General features: G+C 42.5%; 1 protein-coding gene across 6 annotated transcripts in view; it reads right to left on the bottom strand.

The window, feature by feature from the left end:
- ncor2 (nuclear receptor corepressor 2) overlaps window positions 1–23,279 on the bottom strand; it is a gene marked incomplete at both ends in the record, with an annotated part of 104,538 nt that overhangs the window by 65,904 nt on the left and 15,355 nt on the right. For all 6 annotated transcript variants that reach the window (XM_035658165.1, XM_035658171.1, XM_035658170.1 and 3 more), the window contains 4 exon segments: window positions 3,787–3,969; window positions 10,918–11,092; window positions 18,279–18,394; window positions 19,175–19,370. In XM_035658165.1, coding sequence (XP_035514058.1) covers window positions 3,787–3,969; window positions 10,918–11,092; window positions 18,279–18,394; window positions 19,175–19,279 — 579 coding nt within the window.

The raw sequence follows: 23,279 nt of genomic DNA, 5'->3' as shown, positions 1-23,279 counted from the left end.
TTGACAGCTCATTCTCAGTGAGTCTGTCCAGCTCAACGCACCAAACTCAGATCAAACTGTCAAACTAGGCAGTGCTGATCAGATATGATCCAGATTCTGTTACTGCGTTGACCATTTCTCTCCTCAAATCGTCTCGAGTCGAAACTGCACAGCCAATGAGAGCAGCTCAACTCGCAGTACGTCACCTCCGCTGGCTCCAACAGTCTTTGAGACGACCATGACGAGGCTTCAAAACGGTTCTCCATAAACCGATGGGTGACATCACAATAGGTTCAAGTAGTGCAACTCATCCATGTGTCAGGTACTTCAGAGCCAGTTGGCTAAACTGTTTTAACACAGGTTGTCCAGTTAAACTTCGTTCTCCCTCAATCTTTCAAACTAAAAGTATGACAGTACAATAACGGTGATATTAAATCATATCTGGAGTTTGGTATTTCAAATTGAAGCAATTTATCATTCTGGTTAAAAACCCTTTATTTGAAGGGCCGTTTATTTTCCTTCCTTTAGTCAATTATTTTAGAAAGAGTGAGACCCAAGGTCAGACGTTTGAGTAAAAGCTGACAAAAACTGAATTTGGCAGTCAATTTCCACTCATATTTAACAATTAACTGGATTTCTTAAGCTCCCGAGAAAAAGGCAAACCCATCTACATTTTAACTTCATGTTACTAATAAAAAATATTCTACATTTTCATCTATTTTCACTCACTACATATCATGATAATTATCCCAAAGTACCAGAAAAATAAATCCCTGCTCAAAACCTGGTGACATTAGAAAACTAAAACTTAAATCTTTGACATCATAATTTGGCTGAACGTGTGGATACAGTCTGTATAATGTGCAGGATAGAAGCTGGAGACAGAGTGTATTCAGCTGTAACTAGCTGTCTGGAGGCCAAGTGTTGCTGGGTGTCGTGCGTAAGGCTGATCTACAGTTAAGTCAGCCGCCCCCAGACTGCCCTCCTACGCCTCCTTCTCATCTCCTGTCAGGGGCTTCAGAGAGGGGACAGGCAGCCTCCAGAGGATCCACATGAGAGTGGAGCAAGATGGAGCATCATGTGCCATGATAGCCCTGGATAAGCATCTGGTAAGGGAAACACAGACATTCCCATAGAGACCCCCCCCCCTTTCGCTTTCCAAACCCACCACAGAGTAAAACTAAATAAACCAGCCGTCCTGGGCTTGGCTGACATGACACAGGCTGGCGGTAACCTGAGCCCTAACCCCCCAACCCCCACCCACCCGTCCACTAACTCTGCCAGAACTCTTTAAATAAAGTTTTACCGTGCCGCTTAATTAGTCCAGATGTTTTAATGCTTCAAGAGAGCCGGACTGTAAAAAAATATCCATAAAAACACTGTGTGTGTATTGAGGGAGGGAGGGGGGAGAGGTTGTGATTTATGCTTGTAAGCAGCAGAGTTTAGCCTCTCAATCATTCACAAGTTTAAACACTAACATTAAAAAGAGCACCTGAAATCTCTCATTCACTCACCACTCCACTGTCTTTATAAGTGGTCCACTATCTGAATGAATTATGATGCAATATTTCAACCATATGATGCACTTGTCTGTGTGTGAGTAGGTGGTCATGGTGATCAAAAACTGGCAGATTCAAGCTTTTTCTATTAACAAGAAGCAATCTATAATCTGGCAACCACAGATTTCATCAGGTGAAAGGTTGTTGTCTGCACATTTTCGCAGCTGTAGCTAATTTATGTTGACTCGGATAAAAAAAAGGGCAAAAAAATAAAAGAAAACAAACACATTTCTCTCATTAGTATGTTATTTGGAGGCCGTTTTCGACCACAGCTGGGTGCTCAGTCACTGAGAAGAGTCTTAGTCGACGCACTTTCCATTAGTCGAAGAAGAAAAACAAACCACCGGGATGAAAGTTAAGAGGATTGTTGCATCACACACCTTTTCTCTTGTAACACAGGGAGTCTCTTACCGGTGAACTGCCGCATATGCTAACTGTACTAGCTGCTGTCACTAGCCAGTTAGCAGCCCTAGCTGTCTGTACCCGGACTGGGAGCTTGAAGGACATGGGGAGTTTAAACACTACTAGCATAGGAGCAGGGGGGGCTCTCTCCCAGGACTCTGACTCTGGGGATGAAGATACGCCGGGTTGAGGCAGCGACAGGAGAGGCATGAAACAGAGGAAGAGGAGCCAGTTTCTAGCCAGCTAATCTTTAAGTAACTGTTAAAAGTCATCCATCGTATCGATAAGTCCGCCAGGAGTTATTTATTCCGTGTTTTGTGTGATGTTATACTGTGTTTTACTGCATTTAACATGCAGCTGTTAAAATATATGTATTTAAATCATTAAATTAATATCATAAACATCCAACCACCAGTCCACTATTGGCTTTATCTAACATGTAACTACGTGTGTCAACAACACACAATCTAGCTCATCATAATCAATAGTTCAGCTAATCAAATCAATAACTCTCAATAGGAACCTGCAGGATCCTAATCTGTGAGTAGCTTTTTCACGTCAGCCTGTGAAACCAGTGGAGAGATGTCAAACGTGTAATTTAGCGGTCAAGAGTCATATCATTAGTCTTAATGCCGTCACAAGACCAACAGCTGTAGCGGTCATCAATAAACTGACCTAATGTCATGTTTGAACGATGATAATTAATACGCAGTACGTAGCGACATGCATGTTGGCGGAGGGATTGGGGTTGAAAGGAGCTCGACCGTACAGCTTCTCTACTCAACATGGCAGGCGGCCAAAAGGGAGACTATGTGGCAGGGATGTGAGTGGTTTAGCAGTCACAAAACCTCCGCCATAATCCTCCTCCTCCCCCAGGGAAGCTGTTATTTATAGCCTTATATATTTTTAACCTACTTTTCTCCTAAATAAAAAGCCAGAGAGAGGAGAAAAGGGAATGCAGCTGCCTGGAGGAGTGCGTGTACAGAATTGTGGCACATTGAGCAAGAAAACAGCTACAGAAACTTGAATGCAGCGATTACAACACAGCAAAGTCTGTTTAAGACTTTTATGGCGCCGATGCCAGCTGAAGCCTGGCAGGGAAAGTCACATTGGAAAACCACACATGAACATTTTCAAAACGAGCCAAACACCGCCACTAAGAAAATTCAGCGAGCATGCCAGCACTGGCAGAGGCTTAGACATCTACAAGCATGACGAATATACTCTTAAAGGGTGCCTCATAGTGCTTTTAGGCAAGCCTGCCTGGTCCAAGTATGTGCAGTATGCACATGAATGACATCACCAAGTGGTGTCAACTCAACTTTCCTCGCTTGCACGCATCGTCTCTTCTTACAGCCTGTGCAGAAACTAATGAAAAACAACTTCTTCCATCTTTACAAACACTGCTAGAAAGGTGGTCCATATTAAGCTGCAGTACTAAGGCCACATCAGATGTAAAACCTATACTTGGTGGAGCTTCTTATAGCAAAGTAAATGTAAGAATGTAAACAAAAGGGAGGTATAGCTCATTATGTGTCTCCTTTTCAGTAGCTAAACAAATATTTAATTCTAGTTTGTAAAGCTTTTTTCTGCTGCATAAATTTCCACCCATGCATGCATCTAGTGTTTTGGAGGTGGTACAAAATCTTCGGCAGAAGTATAAATCAATTCTAAAGCCGGAGGCATCTACAGGGAAACCAGCGGAACATCTCTACGGAGAAACATAAATCCACTTCAAAATCAACGAGCTAAGCAAGAAACCCTGAGATAACATCAGTCTGCAATCTCTAAACACAAAGCAAGCCAATACAACCCCTAACTTATGACCAGATCCATGTGTGCAGACCTGTTTCTTGCGAAGCTTGCAGATCTGCTGCTCCACCATGGTGATCTCCCTGTCCACGCGGTCCATGTTCTGGATCAGCTCCTCCTTGGAGTAGCGAGCCGGCACCAGATCTAAGTCAGGGTCCATGTGGACCGGGCTCACGGGGGAGATGGGCTCCAGTTTCCCCATGGAACTTCCACGGTCCTACAGAAGCACAGCAGAGAGAGGAGTGACACAGTTAGACGTGTGTAATATCATTAGAATCCGACTGATTGGGATTTTTGAGGCCAAGTTCATCAATTACCAAGATGACAGAATAAAAATAGAGCAATTATACACTGATATGGCGATGCAAAGGTACTCAGAAGGCTGCTTTCTTACACAAATAACTGAAGTTAAATACTGTATAACATGTTAAATACTTTAACTCATAGGCTACACTGTCAACCAATGGTAGAAATGAACAGAGAAAATAAATACACAGCAGTACTGGATGTTCAGTGTCAGTCAATTCCTGACAATTTAAATAAAGAATAAATAAATAGCTAAACATTAGTATTGTAAAAACTACAAGCATTTTTTTCAGCATTAAATAACGAAATATCTACATATATTTATTGGATAACACACCGATACTGATATATTAACATTGGCCGATAATATTGGTCGGGCTTTAAATATCAGTAATTTCAATTTTACGCTCAAAAAAGTAGAACAGTCAATTTAATTAAAATCTGAAGGGAGAAGGAAGAATGAGGACAAAGAGGAATTTCATGTGGTAAGTCGACACAATGTTTGGATGAATTTATTACAGCTGGCAGGTCAGTGTAAAGTATCTGACATCCAACCGAGCGTAAAGACCTTCGTGATGTGGCCTGACCATTTAGGAGGAGCGAACTTGCACATTTGCCTGTCTTCCTCTGATTGCAAGGTCTGCAGGTTACTCCACAAGAAATCATCCAAACAGTCTGCGTGTCCTTCGGGTAGGTAACACACGGCAGTAATTAAGTCCTCTGGGTAATGAAAGCCAGTGTAGTGTCTCAGTGTCACTAGACCACACTAATGAATATGGAGGCCACAGCCTCCTTCGCCGGGATTATACACAAGAGCTCCGGCAGCTGGCTCTGCTTAAGAGACTGGGTTTGAAATGTGAAATACCTGTTTTTTAGGATGTGTGTGTGTGTGTGGTGTTTGTGTGTGTGTGTGGTGGTGTGTTTGGTGTGTGTGTGTGTGTGTTGTGTGTGTGGAGGGGGAGGATTTAAATAACAATAAGATGAGATAAAATATTCCTTTAATAGTCCCACAATGGGGAAATTCCAACTGAAGGGTGGTACCTGAGTGTAAATCAAATTCAGGAGGTAATTAATAGTTATGTCTTCTGGCAGAAAAAAATGGAAATGGTGTGCATCTGTCAGTCAAACAATACACAGTGCAGCTCATCAACGAGACAGCAGAGAGACGCTGTTCGTCAAACCAGTGATCTTCACAGTATAATACAGTACTCCTAAGTTAGTATATACGCTCTGAATACACTCTCTCACTATAAATCCATCCTCAGTACAGTGTGGCACTGCCCCGGTCCAAATTTAGCTCATATTTTAGAAGAAATTCGGGAAAATCTGCAAAAAAATGTGATGTTTCCACCCAATATTAGTGAATATTAATCCAGACAAAACTGTTGGTGATGCCAATTCTACAGTCTGGTTCCTTTAAACTAGAGGTCCCCGAACTTTTTTCATTTTATATCCCCCCTCCTGACCAGCGCAATACATTTTTGCTAGATTAAAAGAGCTACTGAAGGAGGTAAAACACAGCGCTGCGTCGTCTGTGATTTATTGAGCAACAGTCTAAAGCACAATGTCTTGGCAGGGTTGCGGCTCGTTGAGGTAAATCCCATTCTATTCATATTCTTCCTGATACTGACGGTATTTTTTGGCCCCGTTTTGCTTTCTTTTTCACTTCTTTCTCCGTGCTTCCAGCTGCATTGCTGCTACGTTTCAACCACAAAATCCATTTTCTTAATTTTTGTCTGTCATCCAATATTGAAACTGGCTTCCTGCTAACAGGGAACATCAGTGCATTTCTTCTTCCTCTATGAGGTTTTATGGCAGTTGAAAGTTTACAGCAGTTAACAATTGCATTGAAAAAAGGAATATTGAATATTAAATGTTTATTGAACTTACACTTGACTTGAATTGACTAATCGGCATTTTTTGAATGGACGTTTAAGTCACACGCTTCATGTACATCATGATTAATTTACCAAGTCTGGTGAATATTATTATTATTATAATAAGAACCTAGAATAATTACCTGCTTCTCATAGCCAATACCGATAAGATAACTGATCATTTCACAGTTCATTACCTGTAGATTTTACACTCCTGAAGGTGAAGATGTAGTGAGATGGATAGTTTAATTACTTTTTCTAGTTGATTAAAAAAACGTACTTTCATAGAACATAAAGCCTCTCAACGTTTTGCATAAGGGTTCAAAATAAATTATTGTGAATATCCACCGATAATTCATCAGCTCTAATTAAATTATATTGATGCCGGGAAGTTTATACTATAATTTATATTATTATAACCATGAACGATAGTGTTTCATTTCAAACTGGAATTCTTCAGTCTGTTGGATTCGTCAAATCTCCTGCCGTCTCCGAGACAGTCTGATGAGGACTCTGGTGTCCTGGTCCACATACACATCTGAAAAGCCCACATAAACACGCTTTTTTCTTTTCACAGGCTGGTAGATGCTGCTTTGAGCCAATTCTCAGTAATCCGTTCACATGCAAGGCAAGAATGGAAGTGAAGTTGCCGTTACATGCGCCTGTTTATGTAACAACAATAACAGAGCGCCCACTTGTTCTGCAGGGGCAGGATTTCTCTCCTCACTGACTCTATGTGTGCATGTATGTGAGCATTCTAGGGTTATAGCCTCCATAAATGACGTGTGATTGAGCTTGGCTTTTGTTCTGGGTTATTTTTAAACGTCTGAAATGAAGGTTATGTAAGAGGGCTGATCTGGACTAGGCAGGCTGTATTATAGCCCCGTAGACCTGCTGTGATTGAAAATGTCAGTGCCAGAGGATGTTGAGGGGATGTCCTAGATGAAGAAGCCCCAGTTTGCCAAAGCCGGTTAATCACAAAAAAAAATCCACCATACATAAATACAAAAAAATAAGGGAAACAGCTCCTAGGATGGCTCGACTTTGTGTCCAACAACATCCGTGGGTTGCAGATAACACCCTGCTGACCTGTGTTACAGCTCAGCACGCCGGAAATCTCTCTCAAGGGACAAAATCATGATGACGTAAAAAACAGATATCATTACACAACATCTCATCATTGAATGGTTTTGGGAGGGGCGTCGTGTTCAACAGTATTATTTGTATATGAAGCTTTAATTCCTTTCTTTGTTCTGCTGCGAACTCAAGGACAGTATGTGCGAATGTTTACAGAGTGTGTTTAACCACAGGGGGATTTGATGTTATGACAAATACGATATATTTCAAGTGGAAAACAGTCCAAGTTTCCAAGACTGTCAGGTTTTCCCTCCGGTCTCGTGCCCTACATTGTCCTCTGATCTCGTCGACAGTGCGGCAGCACATCAGCAGCTACTACACCTGTGATATAGTGTGAAAAGGTCACAGGCTGATAGCCAAGCCTTCAGCCTCGGTGCAGCTTACAGCTTATATGCCCTCCACAACCCCGGTTACATTTAGAAACATACCACTGCGTGATGTCTCCGGCTGTGCATGTATCGGGTTGTTGTTTTTTTTTTTAAACTACCTCTGGATGTTGTAGTGTGTCTGTGTCAGTGTGTTCTGTTTAGTAAGCACCAGCCTGTGCGACTGAGTCACGTAGTCTTAAGTGTATGTATTCCAGACAACGGTTGAATAAAGCTGTAGACATCCTGTTTTCATGCTAGAGTGTGCTTCTAAGTTCACAATAGCCCCTCTCCTTTGGACATCCACCTTTCTCTCTCTCCCTCTCTTGTGTAGCGTAAACATGAGCAGGTACAAAAAAAGCTACTGCAAACGAGGTGACTGCGGTGACATTTCCTTAGGTATTAAAGCTGAATGTCATTGTAAAAAAGGAAAATAAAACTACACTTTTGAATAAAATAGGTCTCTATAGTCAAAACACAGCTGAGATTTAAAGGAAAAATCTTTAAAATGACAGAAACTTAACAGGTGTAAGGTGTGTGGGCAGCCTCTCGCTGTGATTTTGCAGACTTTTGTTGCTGTTGATGTCAATTCTATGTCATTGCCTCGAAGTTACTAAACGTGCCCCTCAATGGGTGTCATCATGTAACTATAGATTATTTTCACAGACTCGTAATCATTGTGACAATAATTAGGTGAGTGAGCAAAGGGGAGAAAGCAAGTGGGTCAGATGATAATAGTATTTAAAATGTACCCAAAAAAATGAAATTGTATATTATTTTCTTTATATTATAGTTTATTTACATCTGCTACAAGTGGCAGTTATGATGTGACTGAATGTGGCTGCTGTTCAAAAACCAAAGCACTACAGAAACCTTGTTATCACGTTCTGGATGCAGACACATCTTGTTCAAGCCAATGATGTGTTGACTACTGGCATGTGTTGTCTCTGATTACTGAACATCCTGTGCCAATAAGGTCATCAGTCCTGATACAGAGTCATATTGTGACTACACTGAACCTCCGAGTTTCACTTTCACTTCTTGCCTTCTTTATATCATAATGCTGTCCCCACATGCGTGCGCTTCGCTTTTAAGTGTGAACTGAGAAAATGTTTAGAATTGTGCAAAACTTCAGTCAGCTGAATGATGATTAATAGAGGTCTGATCACCCCAACCAGGAAAGAACTGGACTCCCTGTTGCTGATAGTACATTATATTTTAGAGTTAAAACTATGGCTGGGTTCATACTTATACGGCACAGACCGAATTGTGTCCATGTCTTCAACTCTAATGGAGTAAAACTCATCAGCACCAGTGCACCCACGCAGCACGCAGCAGGCTGTTAAGGTGATACATCGTAGGTGTGCAGGACAAACACTCGGTTTACGGACAGAGACAGGCCTTTTTCTTTCCACTCGAGCTGAGGGAGACAGGTCACGCTGCCCTCCGTCATGCTTCCCTCCATCGCCCATTACCCTTCTCCGCTGCAATCACAGTCTGAAGTCATTTTGAGACTAAGATTTATAACCCGCCCTGCAGTTGCTCATGCACCGCTCGGTGTACAATGACGCAGCCGACACAAAGCGCAGTGATTCAACGGTGAGTCGACCCTTCAGCTTTATATAGCACTACCGATTTATCTGTGATCAGCCAATAATTACTTTGTCAGCCCAGTATGGATGTAACGATGCACAATTTGGGTCAACAACACGATTTTCTCACTATTTTTTGTGTGAGATTGAAGTCAAATTATGACTGAGATTCCTCTTTTTCATCATCACACATTTTCTTTATCAGATTATAGAATCCTTTATTATTTTTGAGGTAGGGTATAAACTCTGCAAAACAATTAAGGCTACATGATATAGTAAAATAATCATTTTATTATTATTATTTTGACAGATTTTGTGATACAATTCACAATTGGTGTGAGAATGATCCTTTTTTGTATTACAAATTACATTTTCATTGATAAAAAACTATTAAAATCATGAACGTTTTTTTGGTGTATATACTAAACAAACATGTTTTCTTTAAATCTGGAGATCAAGATGTTTTGGCCCGGGTATCTCTGCAGCACTACAGTACTTAATTTGCATTCACAATTGCAGCATCGCCATATTGTGATTTCCATAATATCTCGATTAATTGTGCAGCCCTGAAAGCAAAAATCTATTTTTCTTAGTAAAAGTTAAACTCCGATCTTTGCACCTTGATAGCACGATTCATTTTTCATCTCACCGGTTTGATCCTTCACATATTTGTATCACAGTTTCTCTTTACATTCCTTCAGCCCAGCCTGTTTATTGGTCTGGTGCTAGTCCCGAAGGGGGGTCAGCTAACTCGTGTTGACCCATTCAGGTAAAACACCAAACAGTGGATTGACCAGCATCACTGTTTTCGGTCTGAATGAGGTAGTCAGCTTTGTCACATGTGGATTTCCACAGCTGTATAAATACCACCAACAGCACTGCTCTCTCTTTGTGCCATATAAGGCCAGTTTGACATGCATGGAAAATGTTTGAGAGCACCCGTTTAGAAAAGGATCTCATATATTCCCTTTTTTTTTTTTTAAATCAGGATGACTGCACAATGGCGTACTGTAACAAAAAGTTGCTTTTGTCCCTCTGATTTACTGTCCATGTGAGTCATCACACAAGCATCGGCTTTGTCTGATTCTACTGGCCTACTCCCTCTTCTCCTGTTGGTCTTTGTCCCTCGCTCCTCTCTTTCCCGTTTGCACTTTATCTGAGCCTCCCCTACACTTGCCCTTTGCCTCGTTTTCAGTTGTATCCGCGCTCATATCCCCACTATCGTTCTGTGCACTTGTTCCATGCAGTGATTGCATCTGACATGACTTATATAATGGCTTTAGTTTGCAGGCCTCTGTGCTCTGAGGGGAATTGCTGGCATTCCTGAATATTTCCCTGCTAGCTTAAGAGTCAATGTTTTTTTTCCTGTACCCTCTGTTATTGCTGTATCTATTTACCATTCCTTGGCCGTCTGCCTCCCCTGGCGCTCTGTGTAATGTCAGAAACACCTCCCCATCAGCAGCTCTACACTGCAAGCAAGTCGTATTGATGTGCAGTTCACACAGTTTCATCCTCGCTCTTTTGAAATCTAGGTCAGAGCTCTATTATTTATTAATTGCTGTTTCACAACTGCCTTAGTCTTCCCACTGCTGCTCACACAGCTCCATCTCCTACAATTCAGAATCTCCTTCTACGACTTCTGCTGTGTGTCTAATAATATCCTTTGTGCCTCTGAAGGGGGCTGGCAGGATTAATCACAAGACAAAAGATTCCAAGAATAAAAAGGCGTAATGAAAGAGAGAAAGTGGTCACTGAATATACATTAGGAATTTCTAAAAACATCAAAAACACTCCATTAGCACAATAACTAAACATTCAATGTTTATGTAATCTGCTTGTTGACCATCCTGCTGTGTATCATGTTCTGTATTCTATAGTGACTACTGACCTTTGCCATATCCTCAGCCCCTCCCAGAGGCAATTGTGGCCGGTGGGACGAAGGCCTCATCAGAGAGTCTGATCCCATCTCTAAGCGAGGCCGTTTTATCTCATACTCCACCTCTGATTGGCTGCTGGGCTCTTGCAGGTAGATGTGCTCATAGCGGATATGCTGCTCTTGTCCTCTGCAACAGAAACAATACAAACGTAGCAGATGAGAGGAAAGCACTGAAAGCTACTGATAAACCTCATATAGACAGTAAGCTACAGGCAGCAGTTCTTAATGTGATAAACCTTGTTTGGTTATGACAGTTTCTGATGTAACAGCTGATGAAACTAAATCACAAGGTAGAAATGCTCGATTTAAGACCAGTATTTTCCTGATATATTGGTATCTTGCACTAGGTTTTCAGCCACACTGGCACTTTAAAACACTTTTTGTCTCACATTCGTGGAAGTCAGAGGATAAACTTTCACCAGTTTGATGACTTATTTTTTAGGATAACTTTGAAATGAATGCTAACATGGCTAATGTTATCATGGTAAATATCAGCATGTTAAGATCCATTAGTTAACTTGCGTGTTAGGAGACAAACTGTAGAACATACCAAAGCATGGAAGGAGAGTACAGTGGTATTTAGCTCAAAGCACAGCAGAGCTCAGGCACAGCTGAGGCCAAAAAAGTACAAAATAAGCAAGAATTTTAATTATACTCTAAGGTATGTGACGGCACGCTAGGGTCAGGTATACTTTACCGCACAGCCACTACACTGTAGGGAACACGTCCTCCAAGTGGACTCCAGAAAATAGTATAAACAGAACTACTACACGGTTGTTATCCACAGCTAGAGATGTTTCAATACCATTTTTTATTTCTTATTTTTCAACAAAGCCTGTCTAAGTGCTCTAATTGTTGTATGTGCTGGCTCAGGTTAAACCCTTCATCAGAGTCAGAGTACGGCGGGTCGTGACTTCACTATTGTGGCTGACACCCAAAGTCTATACAGTAGGAGACAATAAAGAACTAATGGAAGATAAGGACCATGTTGTGAAGTCTGATGATAATCTTTTGCCTGAAACACTAGACCAGACGTTTATAGCAGAAAACACACACATATAGCTTTTCCAGTAAAAGCTGGAGCAAATGGAAAGAGACATAATCAACCAAGTCAATGGACAAAAGAAAAAATAATAATAATTATGCGTGTCACGTCAAACTGATACAGAGATGTGAAGACACCAGTAGCGAGACTCGGCATCGCTCAGTGCTAGCTTTGTTTAAACACGATGGCCTAATCAAATCCAATTTACACTAGGCTACATTTAACCACACAAAGACACATTTGTAGGGAAAGCACAAGATGACAGTTACAGCTTTAGATCATGCTGACCTAAATCTTTACTGTTGTATTTCAAGGCCCACACAAACGCCAGCTGGCTTGATTTGGTTCAAACTAAATCATTATAAACATAATCACTGAAAACCCATTTTTTTCTGCAAAATGGGAGCATGCAATGGGTCACTCGGTGCTGGAAAGTGGAAAGAAAGGGAAGCAGGAAAATTGGAAATGATGACTCACTGTAACACTAGCATCTAATGGTTTCAAATATAGCAGCGTATGGTGGAGCGGCTCTTGTGTGGGGTTTTGCTAGGCAGTCAATGGCCACACACACAAAGCCCCCAAAAAAGTGCTTTGTTTAGACTTGCAGTACGAGCAGTGGCACTCCCTAAACTGTACCCCAAAACTAGAACTGATCTGGATGGCCGGGAATGCTAACAATTACACTAACAGTCAGCCAGTGGAGGAGGGGGGGAAGCACCGTACTGTAATGTGATCTGGTCATGAAACCGCATAAACTGAGGAGGTGGGGGTGGGGGAGGGCGATAGCCAGCAACAAGCTAAAGCGCGTGTAGTCAAATGACAGCTCCCGAGCATTAACGGCACTCGCTAAATAGATCTGGGAAATTTTTTATTAGCCCACTTGTAAATGGCTCTCTGTTCTTTTCTGAGGGAACGGTTTTCTCAAGTCTCGCCCCCGCAGGCAGATGCCAGAATGTGAGTGACTTTGCTGCCAGTGTCAAAATGGAAGTGGCTTCTGAAGAGAAGAGGGAAAACACAACCATAATTGCTGGTGCAGGCCCACAATGGCCTAGTGTGTGGTTTCTTTATGTGCCAAAGAGCACGGAGCCTCGTCTCTGGCTGGAAGGGTGCTGGTGGGGTAATGATCGAGACCATCCCCCGACTACAGGAGAGATTTATATGGGAGATGTGCATCACGTCACTTATGTAATATGTAGGGATAAATCTGCATGTTGAAAGGTGTCACAGGCTGCTGAAGGGAGAAATGGATTGTGCATGTTTATCTGTGTGATTGCCTTAATCGTACCTTGAAAAAAAAAAAAAAAAAACAGGGGGCAAAATTAATACCCAGATGGTGTGTGACTACCCCCGCCTGAACACATTTTTCTCACTCATTCAGTCACACACTTCCTCATCTCCATAGAGGGTTGGCACTTACATAATCACATCATCAAGCTCTAACCCACTCCCCCTCCTCTTCCCTTCCCCTCTCTCTCCCAGTTTCTTTCTCCCTTTCCCTCTTGTGAGCGTGCAGAATAATCTGATCCCTGGGGAGGATTTGTCTGGAGGATGAGAGAAAGATGTGTGTGTAGAGGTGGGGGTAGCGGGGAGGAAGAGGAGAGGAACAGGAGGGGGGGGCACAACACAGCACAACATCCCCACAAGAGCTCCATTACTTTCTGACGAACTGGGCCCCCGTTACGACGAGAACAGAGATTGTGTGTGCAGATAGCAGCCTGTTCTTGTGAAAGCACTACGGCGTTTGAGCGGCTGCCAATCTCCTCGTTGCTCCCCAGCTGTGCACCGCGCAGGGACGGTTAACAGAGGAGCCACGCTAACTGCACCACAGCTGGGATGAATGAAACTGACGACGTGCACAGAAGAGAGGAGGGACGATGGGCGGAGTCTGAAAACTTGTAAAATTTGCTCAAGGACTCAACTTTTCCGCTCAATCTCATTACTAATGGGCAAAACAACAACAGACAGGGATATTTACACACACTAAATGCTGGATACTGAAGTAAACGAAGGGTATTTTGTAAAAATGTGACGCGTTATGGAGAGTGGAAGGGTAACTTTGGGATCTATAAGGGATTGTACTGTAGACAGAGGTGGGAAAAGTGATTCTTGGATGCATTATAATTGGCTTCTTTCAAACTCCTTTTTCGAGCTTAAATGGTTTCCTTTTGACATTAATTTAAGAAATTAAAAAACAAAGATTACAGACAACAACAACATGTAAATAACTGACTAACAGGACTGTGGTGATACGATAAGTATCACAATACAGGGGTCACGATTCAATATTCTGCAATATATTGATTTAAAATACATTTGTATTTATCACAGCAATCCTGGTTTTTGCTTCCCACAATTAAATGAACGTGATCGTCTACGTTATTGATGTTTAAAATGCTCGGCTCATAGAAAACTCTGCTGCGTATCAAATCGAGCGCTCACTAAACTAACAGCCAGCCACTTCGGGTGATCGAGATGTTTTAGTTGAGCTGTCATATTACTGCACACCTAGAGACTTTTATTCCTGGAAAAAACTGCTGCATTAAGCTACTGCTGACAACTGCTGCAGCTTCACATTAAAAGCATTTAACTGGAGAAACACGCAGTTTTTGGACAGCGGATCAGTTTGAAATATGTCTCGCAGTAATGGAACTGCTCACTGTGGAGCAGCCACAGTGAGCTGTTAGAGGAAGAGCTGCAGGCGACACGCTGCACACCTCCAACCTCTCAGCCAGGTAACCAAAGCTACCGTCACTGTCGCAGTTCACTGACTCGTGCGAAGTGAAGCATCGTGCAGCTCTAGTGGGCATGGGATGAAATATCATGTCGTGATCATCCTACTAGCTGCGATTCACGATATCATCCCGAAAATATGCTTAAAAATCTTAAAATGGCACAAAAATAAACTGTAATCACTTTATTGTATTTTTTGTTGCATAACAGATAGAAAACCTCCGATAAGCATCTCCCTTTGCAGGAAATACAATGGCCTCAGCTGTGGTGACAGGCTGTAAACATGCTGGTTTAATCCCATTGTTCACAAGAAATCAATGAATCCATATAAGACTAGACAGCTAGACAGGTTTTACTCAAGTTAGAATATTCACAATTATCCAGATAATGAACAAGACAACATAGTGTATAAAATGCTATCCCAACCATCTAGCGGTTGGGCATTTAAACACAAAATCAATACATAGTTTTTGAAAATCAAAACATCACAAAACAAAATAACCTGATTCTCAAGTGTTTTGAGATTTTTTTACACCACTAGTCAGTAAATATGTAAATAAACTGCAATTAACAGATGCATTTTAAAAAGTGTTACTAAAATCACAATCATAGTAACATAACATAATAATCAAGTACAGATCACACCTCTCTGAACCATTTGTGTGAACATTTGCCACTGATGATGCACACAACCACATACTAAAAAGGTCTCAACAGAAGCCTCAGAATACTACTTTGACGGTTCGCATAAATAAATGACAAGAATAATCACAGCCGTTGTACAGACTCATTTTCGCATTATTGCACCAGATTTGTTTGCACTCTACTCTCTGTTCCGGCCAGAAAAGAAACCCTGTTAAGTGGTTTCTCTGTCTTGTTATGCTCGCTATAAAATGTACTCTCAACTAGCCTGGGTGATCTCAGACAGATGGGAAGAGGCGGACTGGCTGAGATATTGCCTGGAGTAAAGAGGAGGATGAAACAAACAACTAGCACAGTGGCTCACCAGTGATTCTACTATAGTGGTTTTCTGACCTGTAATTAGGGTAAATCTGCAGCATTAACCAAATAGCACATTTTCACCTTGAGTCTGAGACAACTAAAGAGGAGACGGATGATACCGATTGTGCTGAGAAAGACGCAATGTCACCCGTTACAGGAAAGCGCAGTTTCTGAGGCCTTGTTGGTGCTTGCATTCTCAGAGCGTGAACAACCAGGAGCTCGCCACAAATGGAGACACAGTGTGCAGAATTACTGAGACTTATGAAAAGACAAGTATCTGAGAGGAGAATAGATTGAAGGATTGCCGAGGCCAGAATTACACAATTGAGAGTCGTGAATGAGCACATAGAATGAGGGCTTCAGACGGGTTTCTAAGCCCTCTGAATGCCTGATATATTCCAACTGAAAGACTACCCACCCACAGACGCCTGCCACCACGACCAGCAGCTTATTTCACAGTCTCCACAAAGAAACGTGGGCTAACTGCTAGTCTCCCCTTTTGATATGATGGTTATTTTGTTTTTATCTACTGAAAAACAACCTCACTGCCCATTGTAGAAATTGCACAAGGCATCTGTCCTCCAGAAACCGGCTTTACGTACACTGAGAGAGACTGCCAAAGCGCCGGTGATTGAATGAAGGGTGTCAGCAAATCAGGAGCTGGTGGGTAGGAGTTGAACAGTGTGGTGTTTATTTCTGTATCAACCCATGACCCGGTGTTCCCACACTGCGGGCTAGGCTATGCTAACCATTAAACAGGGCCAACACACAGCTCTGTGCTTTACATTGAAGCCCATAATCCCATCCGATTGACACTTAAAGACGCCAACAACACACGCAAAGGCCACACACTGCTACAGAGTCACTCTACCAACTGCTGACAGCTAAAAAAGCTACTCAAATTGTTTGACATATTTACGTAAGACGGCTCCTACTCCCCGCACGTCATGTAACAAATATCTGTCAGCCGATTTCCAGTAAACTTATTGCTCTATTTTAACATATGTGAGAAAATCTGCCATGACAATCAACTGAGGAGAAGAAAATATTCTAGTTGTGACTTATCCTCATTATGCAAAATTCATGGCACGCACATAAATTATTCAAAAGTACTCATCAAGACTCATCCTCAAAAAAGCATTGGCTATATAAATAATAAACAACTCTGATAGGTACAAGACCTGAGCCTCCAGAGAGAAAGTGCTATACATACAATGCTTTGCCTGACTTACAGTTGGCCTATTGAAGATGGCAAAAACTCTGCAAGCTTCATTGCCCCGCAGAGCCGTTTAACACAACATTACAGAGGAACGGCTTGCGGATGCCAATTACATAAGGATTACACTGGGGGAGGGTTAACAGGCAGAGGCTTTAGTAGAATAATACTGCATAAAAATGCAGCCTGGATGACGCTTTTCATCGAGCATGCCTCAGTCGCAGAGACTCAACAAGGACAAATACATTAAAAAGGGACAATACCCCCATTTTCATCTGAATGTTATATAATTCTTACATTGACTGACAGTGAAAGCCACAGTAGGCAGGTGATGCAGAGGCTGATAAGTGGAGTTTTCCAGAAACCATACTAGTGTAGAACTGAACTAGAATATTTTAGATATCTTATAAAGATACAGACATAGAAAATACACCATCTAGTACAGGAGATTATTAACTTTGACCTATAAGTGAAAAGCAAAGAAGAAAGGAATACACAATACCGATAAGATAACAGATAATTTCACAGTTTTGGATTTTAAAAAGAAGTTTATAAGCTGTACTTTACACATACTGGAAGGTAAGAAAGGCTAAAATGTAGTGAGTGAGGATGATTTCATAATCCATAGCACTGATGTAACCAAATGTAACTATTAACACAACAACAACAACAAACAACGTTTCAGTGTTCATTGTGTTTTTCTAGTTAAGTACATCAAAATTAGATTAAATAAATTATAATTAACTGATGATTTATCAGAATAACACAAATGTATACATTTCCAATTATTGGCTGATTTATCTGCCGCAATAATTATTGTATCCATCCCTAAAAATAAGAGATGCTGGATATGAGCACAAGGGTTTAACTGCACTGTTAACATTTGTTAATTTGATTGAGAGAAGTCACACATATCTACAAAATGTCAAGAATAATGTCAATACTTTGCGGTCCTTGATGAGTCCAGGCGACATAATACTACCATCAAATCCATAAAAGATAGAGAGGATGTTTTCAATAAGCCATAAATTAACTTTCTTTCTAAAAATGGGGCGGTAATGTTATGCAGTACAGTACTTAGTATGTGAAAATATGTCACCTACAATCCCCAGCAGAGGACGATGCTGAATAAATTGATTCAGTTAAAAAGGTATATTTTCATGTAGTTATTTCGTGTACCTTTTTTTTCCTTTTAAGCACGCTGCTGCTATATTTACACTGTAAATAATACTGCATAAATAAATGATACAGCTAACAGCACCCATCTGAAACAATGAAAAAACCATACGAGCACAGACATTACGAGCACGGTGCACCTACCTTTCATTCCCAGGCTGAAACTCTGAAAGTAAGGAAGGTCGACGGCGATGCGGCTGGGACAGGTGGGAGCTGTAGTCCCTGGCATGGTGAGGGTGGTAGTCAACCAGTCCCACTTCCTGGAACACAAACAACAACAAGTCGTCTCAGTATGGAACAAAATACGGTATCCGTTCTCCTTGAGAATGATGCAAAGACCCCAATAATAATACATTATTTTCCATTCCCATCCCCTGCCTTATTACTGCTTTTCTCTCCATCCCTCATGTCTCCGTCTCCTTCCATTTGTTCCTCACACAACTGGAGTAACACACGCAGCTACTGTAAACTTGCGCCTCTGCCAATCAGGGACTGTAGGACACAGCCCGTCAACCCTCATCTCCTCCTGAATGTGATGATAAGAGGGAGTGGTAGGATTAACCACAGGTGCAGCTGTGGGGATCCTGGGGGGGCCTGGATTCTCCCGCCATACGAAAACAAAAAAAAGAAAGCCTCACAAACACTGGAGGTCACTGAATGAGCTTCTGTATCAACTAGAGGCCTCTTCTTTGAAGCACAGACAGCTTTGTCCGTGATACGCAGGAGAACATAATCTTGATAATTAGGGGATGTGTGTGGATACAATGGGGAAGGCCTTAATGTGACTCCACGATGACAACATGAACTTTCAACTCAAACATCTAATGAGGGAACAGTTCTGTGTGCACAACATTGTAACCTGGGAACGTTTCTGATGGAAAAACACCAGTCAGGGCCCCTGAGGTCAGGCCCTCTCCAGTGGTTCAGAGTAATACCCTGTTTACTAAATATCCACCAAGCAGGCAGAGGCAGAGCTACAAAGAAAAGCTGATGCGCTACAGGTGGCGCCATTTAATGCATCGCGTGCCAGGCCCTCTTACCGTGTGTGCCCGTTGCAGCTGCAGCGGTAGACTGGCAGGGTTTGGCAGGTGCCGTGTGTCCACAGTCCTCCGGCCCGACGGCACAGACTGGGGATGAGAGGACATGTTGGCACAGCCGCTTCCTCTACAGACAGGAAGTGGGTGTGGCTCCGGAACAGATGCCGTGCATTATCGGCCGTTTCTCTTAGCCAGCAACCTGCAGAGAGAACAACAAAAAACAGATGAGCCGTGAGACATTTCAAACACCTGATGATGCAACACGCGTGACTGTTGCTCGGAAACAATTGGATCTTTTCTGGCGAGCTGCCTCCAGAGTAGCTGGAGATGAAAAGTGTGCATCTCTGTCTTCTCCGGATATCAGAATGTCATCACCTCCCTACCACAGCTGCCCCCCCCCCCCCNNCCCCCCCAGTCTATTGCTTCTTGTAAAGGAGTGAGAGTCCCTGCACCTGCTAGACCGAACCCTTCCTTTGCCGCTTAGTGAATGGCCCAGTGTCCTCGCACTGAGAACACACAGACAGACACCAGCCAAGTCAAGCAGTTCGCCCGTAAACCAAAAATACTCAGAGTTTAATGGGGGCTTTAGAGGCAACATAAATAACTCAATGAAGCATAGACATGTAGGCCTTGAGAGTCGGGCACTAGACTTTAACTCCAGATGACGTTATGCAAACTGTCTCATCTACAAGGCGTGTGTCATACTGACCAGAAAAGACTGAATGAGTAAAACGCTGTAGCACGCCCCCACATACTGTAAAAGCACAGAGGTAGTGAGTGAAAACAAAGAAGCAAGATGAATAACATTATTACAGACAAACATAACTGTATGGAGACGATGCTGAAGAGGAACGTGTTGGAAATATGAAAAAAGCTTCAAACCATCAATGGGAATGTATTTAAAGACTTCTTAAATTCAACGTCAGTACAACATTCAGCTCTTTCCAGCTTGTTACTGCACTCTTCTCAGACACTAAACGCCTGTGATAGTAGTAGTGGGTGGACTAATACTCATGACATGTGTCCCTGTGACTCCTGCCAACAAAGAAATTAGGACTCCTGCCATTTCTATGGGCCTCTGACTAATGACGCCTCTCTCTCTCATAGCTCATGTTCCGGCGCTGTGCGAGGCTACACAACAAGAGACACGGTGGCAGAAACACGGCCTCTCAACATGGCACTGATCGAAGTCTTGACAAGACAGCAAAGTGCTCTGGGTGAACTGCAGTTTTGAAGGGAAAGTCACCGCCACGGAGACAACCTCCCGAAAAAAAAAGAAAGAAGCAGCCCACGTGCATTTTATTTATACATGATGGTAATGAGATTTGACACTGGAATGAAAAGAAATGATTACTTAATAACCACAACAAGGAATGTTAAGGAAATATAACATTTACAATTTAATTCATAGTATATCCACTGCGAGCTTGTGTTCTTTATTGATCTTGTCACAACCCAAATAAGATTTGTTTAATTTAGGTGCGTCTGTATTTTGATGTGAACACACAATCCTGACCTGAGCTAGATGCTAGGTAGGACTTAATACGTATATTCTAATAAATTAAATGAATCATGTTTAACGGCTGTGGATTAGTGATACCATCCAGATTAGTGTGATATGCTGACAGCTTGGATGTAACAGTACAGCTGTTCAATGATAATATTTTTTTAAACAGTCGACTATGGGTTAACCTTAGTCACGGAGAAGAGTCTTTTTATTAGTCGGATAGTCGCTGAAAAACTTTTTCTCTTCTAACACTGGACGTCAGTTACTGGTGCACTGTTACATTAACTAGCTAGTTAGGGGTTAATAGCTTTAACCGAGGCCAGCTGATCCACAGCGGCTCCAACCAGGACTCTGACTCTGGGGATGAAGACACGGCGGGTTCAGGCAGCGACAGGAGAGGAATGAAACGGAGGAAGAGGTCTGAAGCGGGTTAATTTGTAAGCAACTGTTAATGTTATTTATCGGATGGATACGTACGCCACTATTTGTTTTTGTGAAGTTGGAAGTTATTTATTCCGTGTATTGAACGAGACTTGTAAATCTGTAAATGTAGGAATTTTCTTTTAAAACTAAAATCGTCTATGAACTGTAATATTATCCCATTAGCAGTTATGCCGGGTCAGCTATCTCCACTGGTGGCCTGGTTCCTCCATAATGGTCCCTTGAAACCTGGACAGAGCTTGAGTAATGACCTCTGCAACCAGTAAACAAGCCCTTTTTATAACACCATGAACCTGAGACCAGATAACACCACAAGGTGCTTACATCGCTGGCATAGTTGGAGAGTCAGTGTGCCAGCCTCCATTGTCTGTCCCACTCCAGTTTTGACTCTTTTTTTGCAGTACAAAGAGGGGCACTATCTACCCTTCCTTCCTGCTCGACTGTCACAAACACAAAGTGTCACTTGATTTCAGTTACGCAAAGGGCTCTATTACAAACAGCTGAACATGGCTCTGGCTTTAAGGAACAGAGGAGCTCTGTAAACGTAGGGCTCAAGAGAGGCCATGAGATAGGAAAACGCTGCAGACATTCTCACACCGGCTACAGACTTTGCCTTTGTGCCGAGCAGTCTAAACTGTGGCTTCAAATATTTTCAAGAAACTGGTGCACACTCATCTTTTGGTCAGACAGACCTGGATAAACAGACCACACAAAGGGAAGTGCTAAAGTCCCTAAGCACGCCTCACTGCTGGCGAAATACTACATGAGGAAAACTCGTGATATTGACAAAGAATGCAAATATGTGCAACAAAAGGGCCGAAAAAAAAGAGGCCGGCGAGACAAAGGGAGGGTGAGATAAGCCATCCTCCTTGGAAGCCTCCCTTTGATGACCGTCCAGTCCAGAGAGATTCCCCTGAGAAGGACGAAAACAAGTCTAAAGGCAGTCACAAGATCTGCAGAGGACAAAAAAAAAACCTGAATCAAGATGAGAGGGCCAACACAATGAGAGAGCTTTGACATAAACTCTGAGGCGAATGGGGCCTTCCAGACGAGAGGCTAAACACATGCACTGGCACTGCTACAGACACCCACAGGCAAGTCCATGGCTCGCTGCCAACACTGCGAATGAACTCACTCACCTCACTCTCTCACTCTAGCGTGCTTTTCCTTCTCCCCGCTCTTTTGCTTTCGTCTTCAGCACAGAGTGGAGTGGGCCTCAGCCTTCAGCGGTGCAAGCCAATATTTCATCCTCTTACCCCCTTCCCTCCCTCCCTCCACCAAACCCGTACCCTCCCTCTCCATTTTAGGAATGGGCTGTGGAAATACTAGCACAGAGCACACACAGACGGCGTCCAGCCTGCCAAGGAGAGCAGGAGGCTGACTTCAAACAACAGTCTAATACTACGGACATAAACAGTTAATCAAATCTCTAGCCTGGTCTGACTTTGGTAGCTTGACACTCAGGCTCTTAACGGGAGTTATTCAGCAGCTTGTAACATATTTTTTGATAAGAGCTTGGACCTTGATAGACTCATAATATGTCAATTATATGCCCATTGAAAATAATATGCCAGTATTTATACTTTAAAAAAAAAAAAAAAAGGGTATTGAGCTGTCAGGAACGGACAATTATGACGTTCATTCAAATGCATGTGGCTGTTGTGAAAAGGCAGATGAGTGATCTGTAGTGGGCATGAGTCTTGGTCTGGGAACCACATCAGAGGTCTATAAAGCAGTGCCCTAGAGAGCTGAGCTCAGGGGAGGAAGGGGGGTGGGGGCTGCTAGGACTCTCAGCCTAGGAATGTGGCACCCTGTCAGGTCTCATAAGGATTTATCTCCCTGGAGCCTCATTACCGAAGGGCCCTGGACAAGGAGGGCTCCCACTCGCTTAGCCTTTCACTCACTCACCCCTCTGCCTCGATACCGTTGCACACGAACGCCGATCTTTGCTCACAGCACGGGCGCCGTGAGACTAGGGCTGTAGCGATACACTACACTCACGATAAACGATATTCAGCGATACGATTCAATATGATTCGATATACTCACATCATTTTCTGAAAGACTTTAAAAGGAACAGCGTGATTTTGGTGACATCTTGTCAATATATGGCTCTGACTGGACAGAGAGTCTACAGCTGGACAAAATGAATCAAAGATG

This window comes from Morone saxatilis, unplaced genomic scaffold (assembly GCF_004916995.1).
Source record: "Morone saxatilis isolate NCDOM2014 unplaced genomic scaffold, NCSU_SB_2.0 Contig16, whole genome shotgun sequence".
Lineage (NCBI taxonomy): Eukaryota > Metazoa > Chordata > Actinopteri > Moronidae > Morone > Morone saxatilis.
Note: the sequence above shows the minus strand (reverse complement) of the source record. Positions and strands in the feature narration are given on the sequence as shown.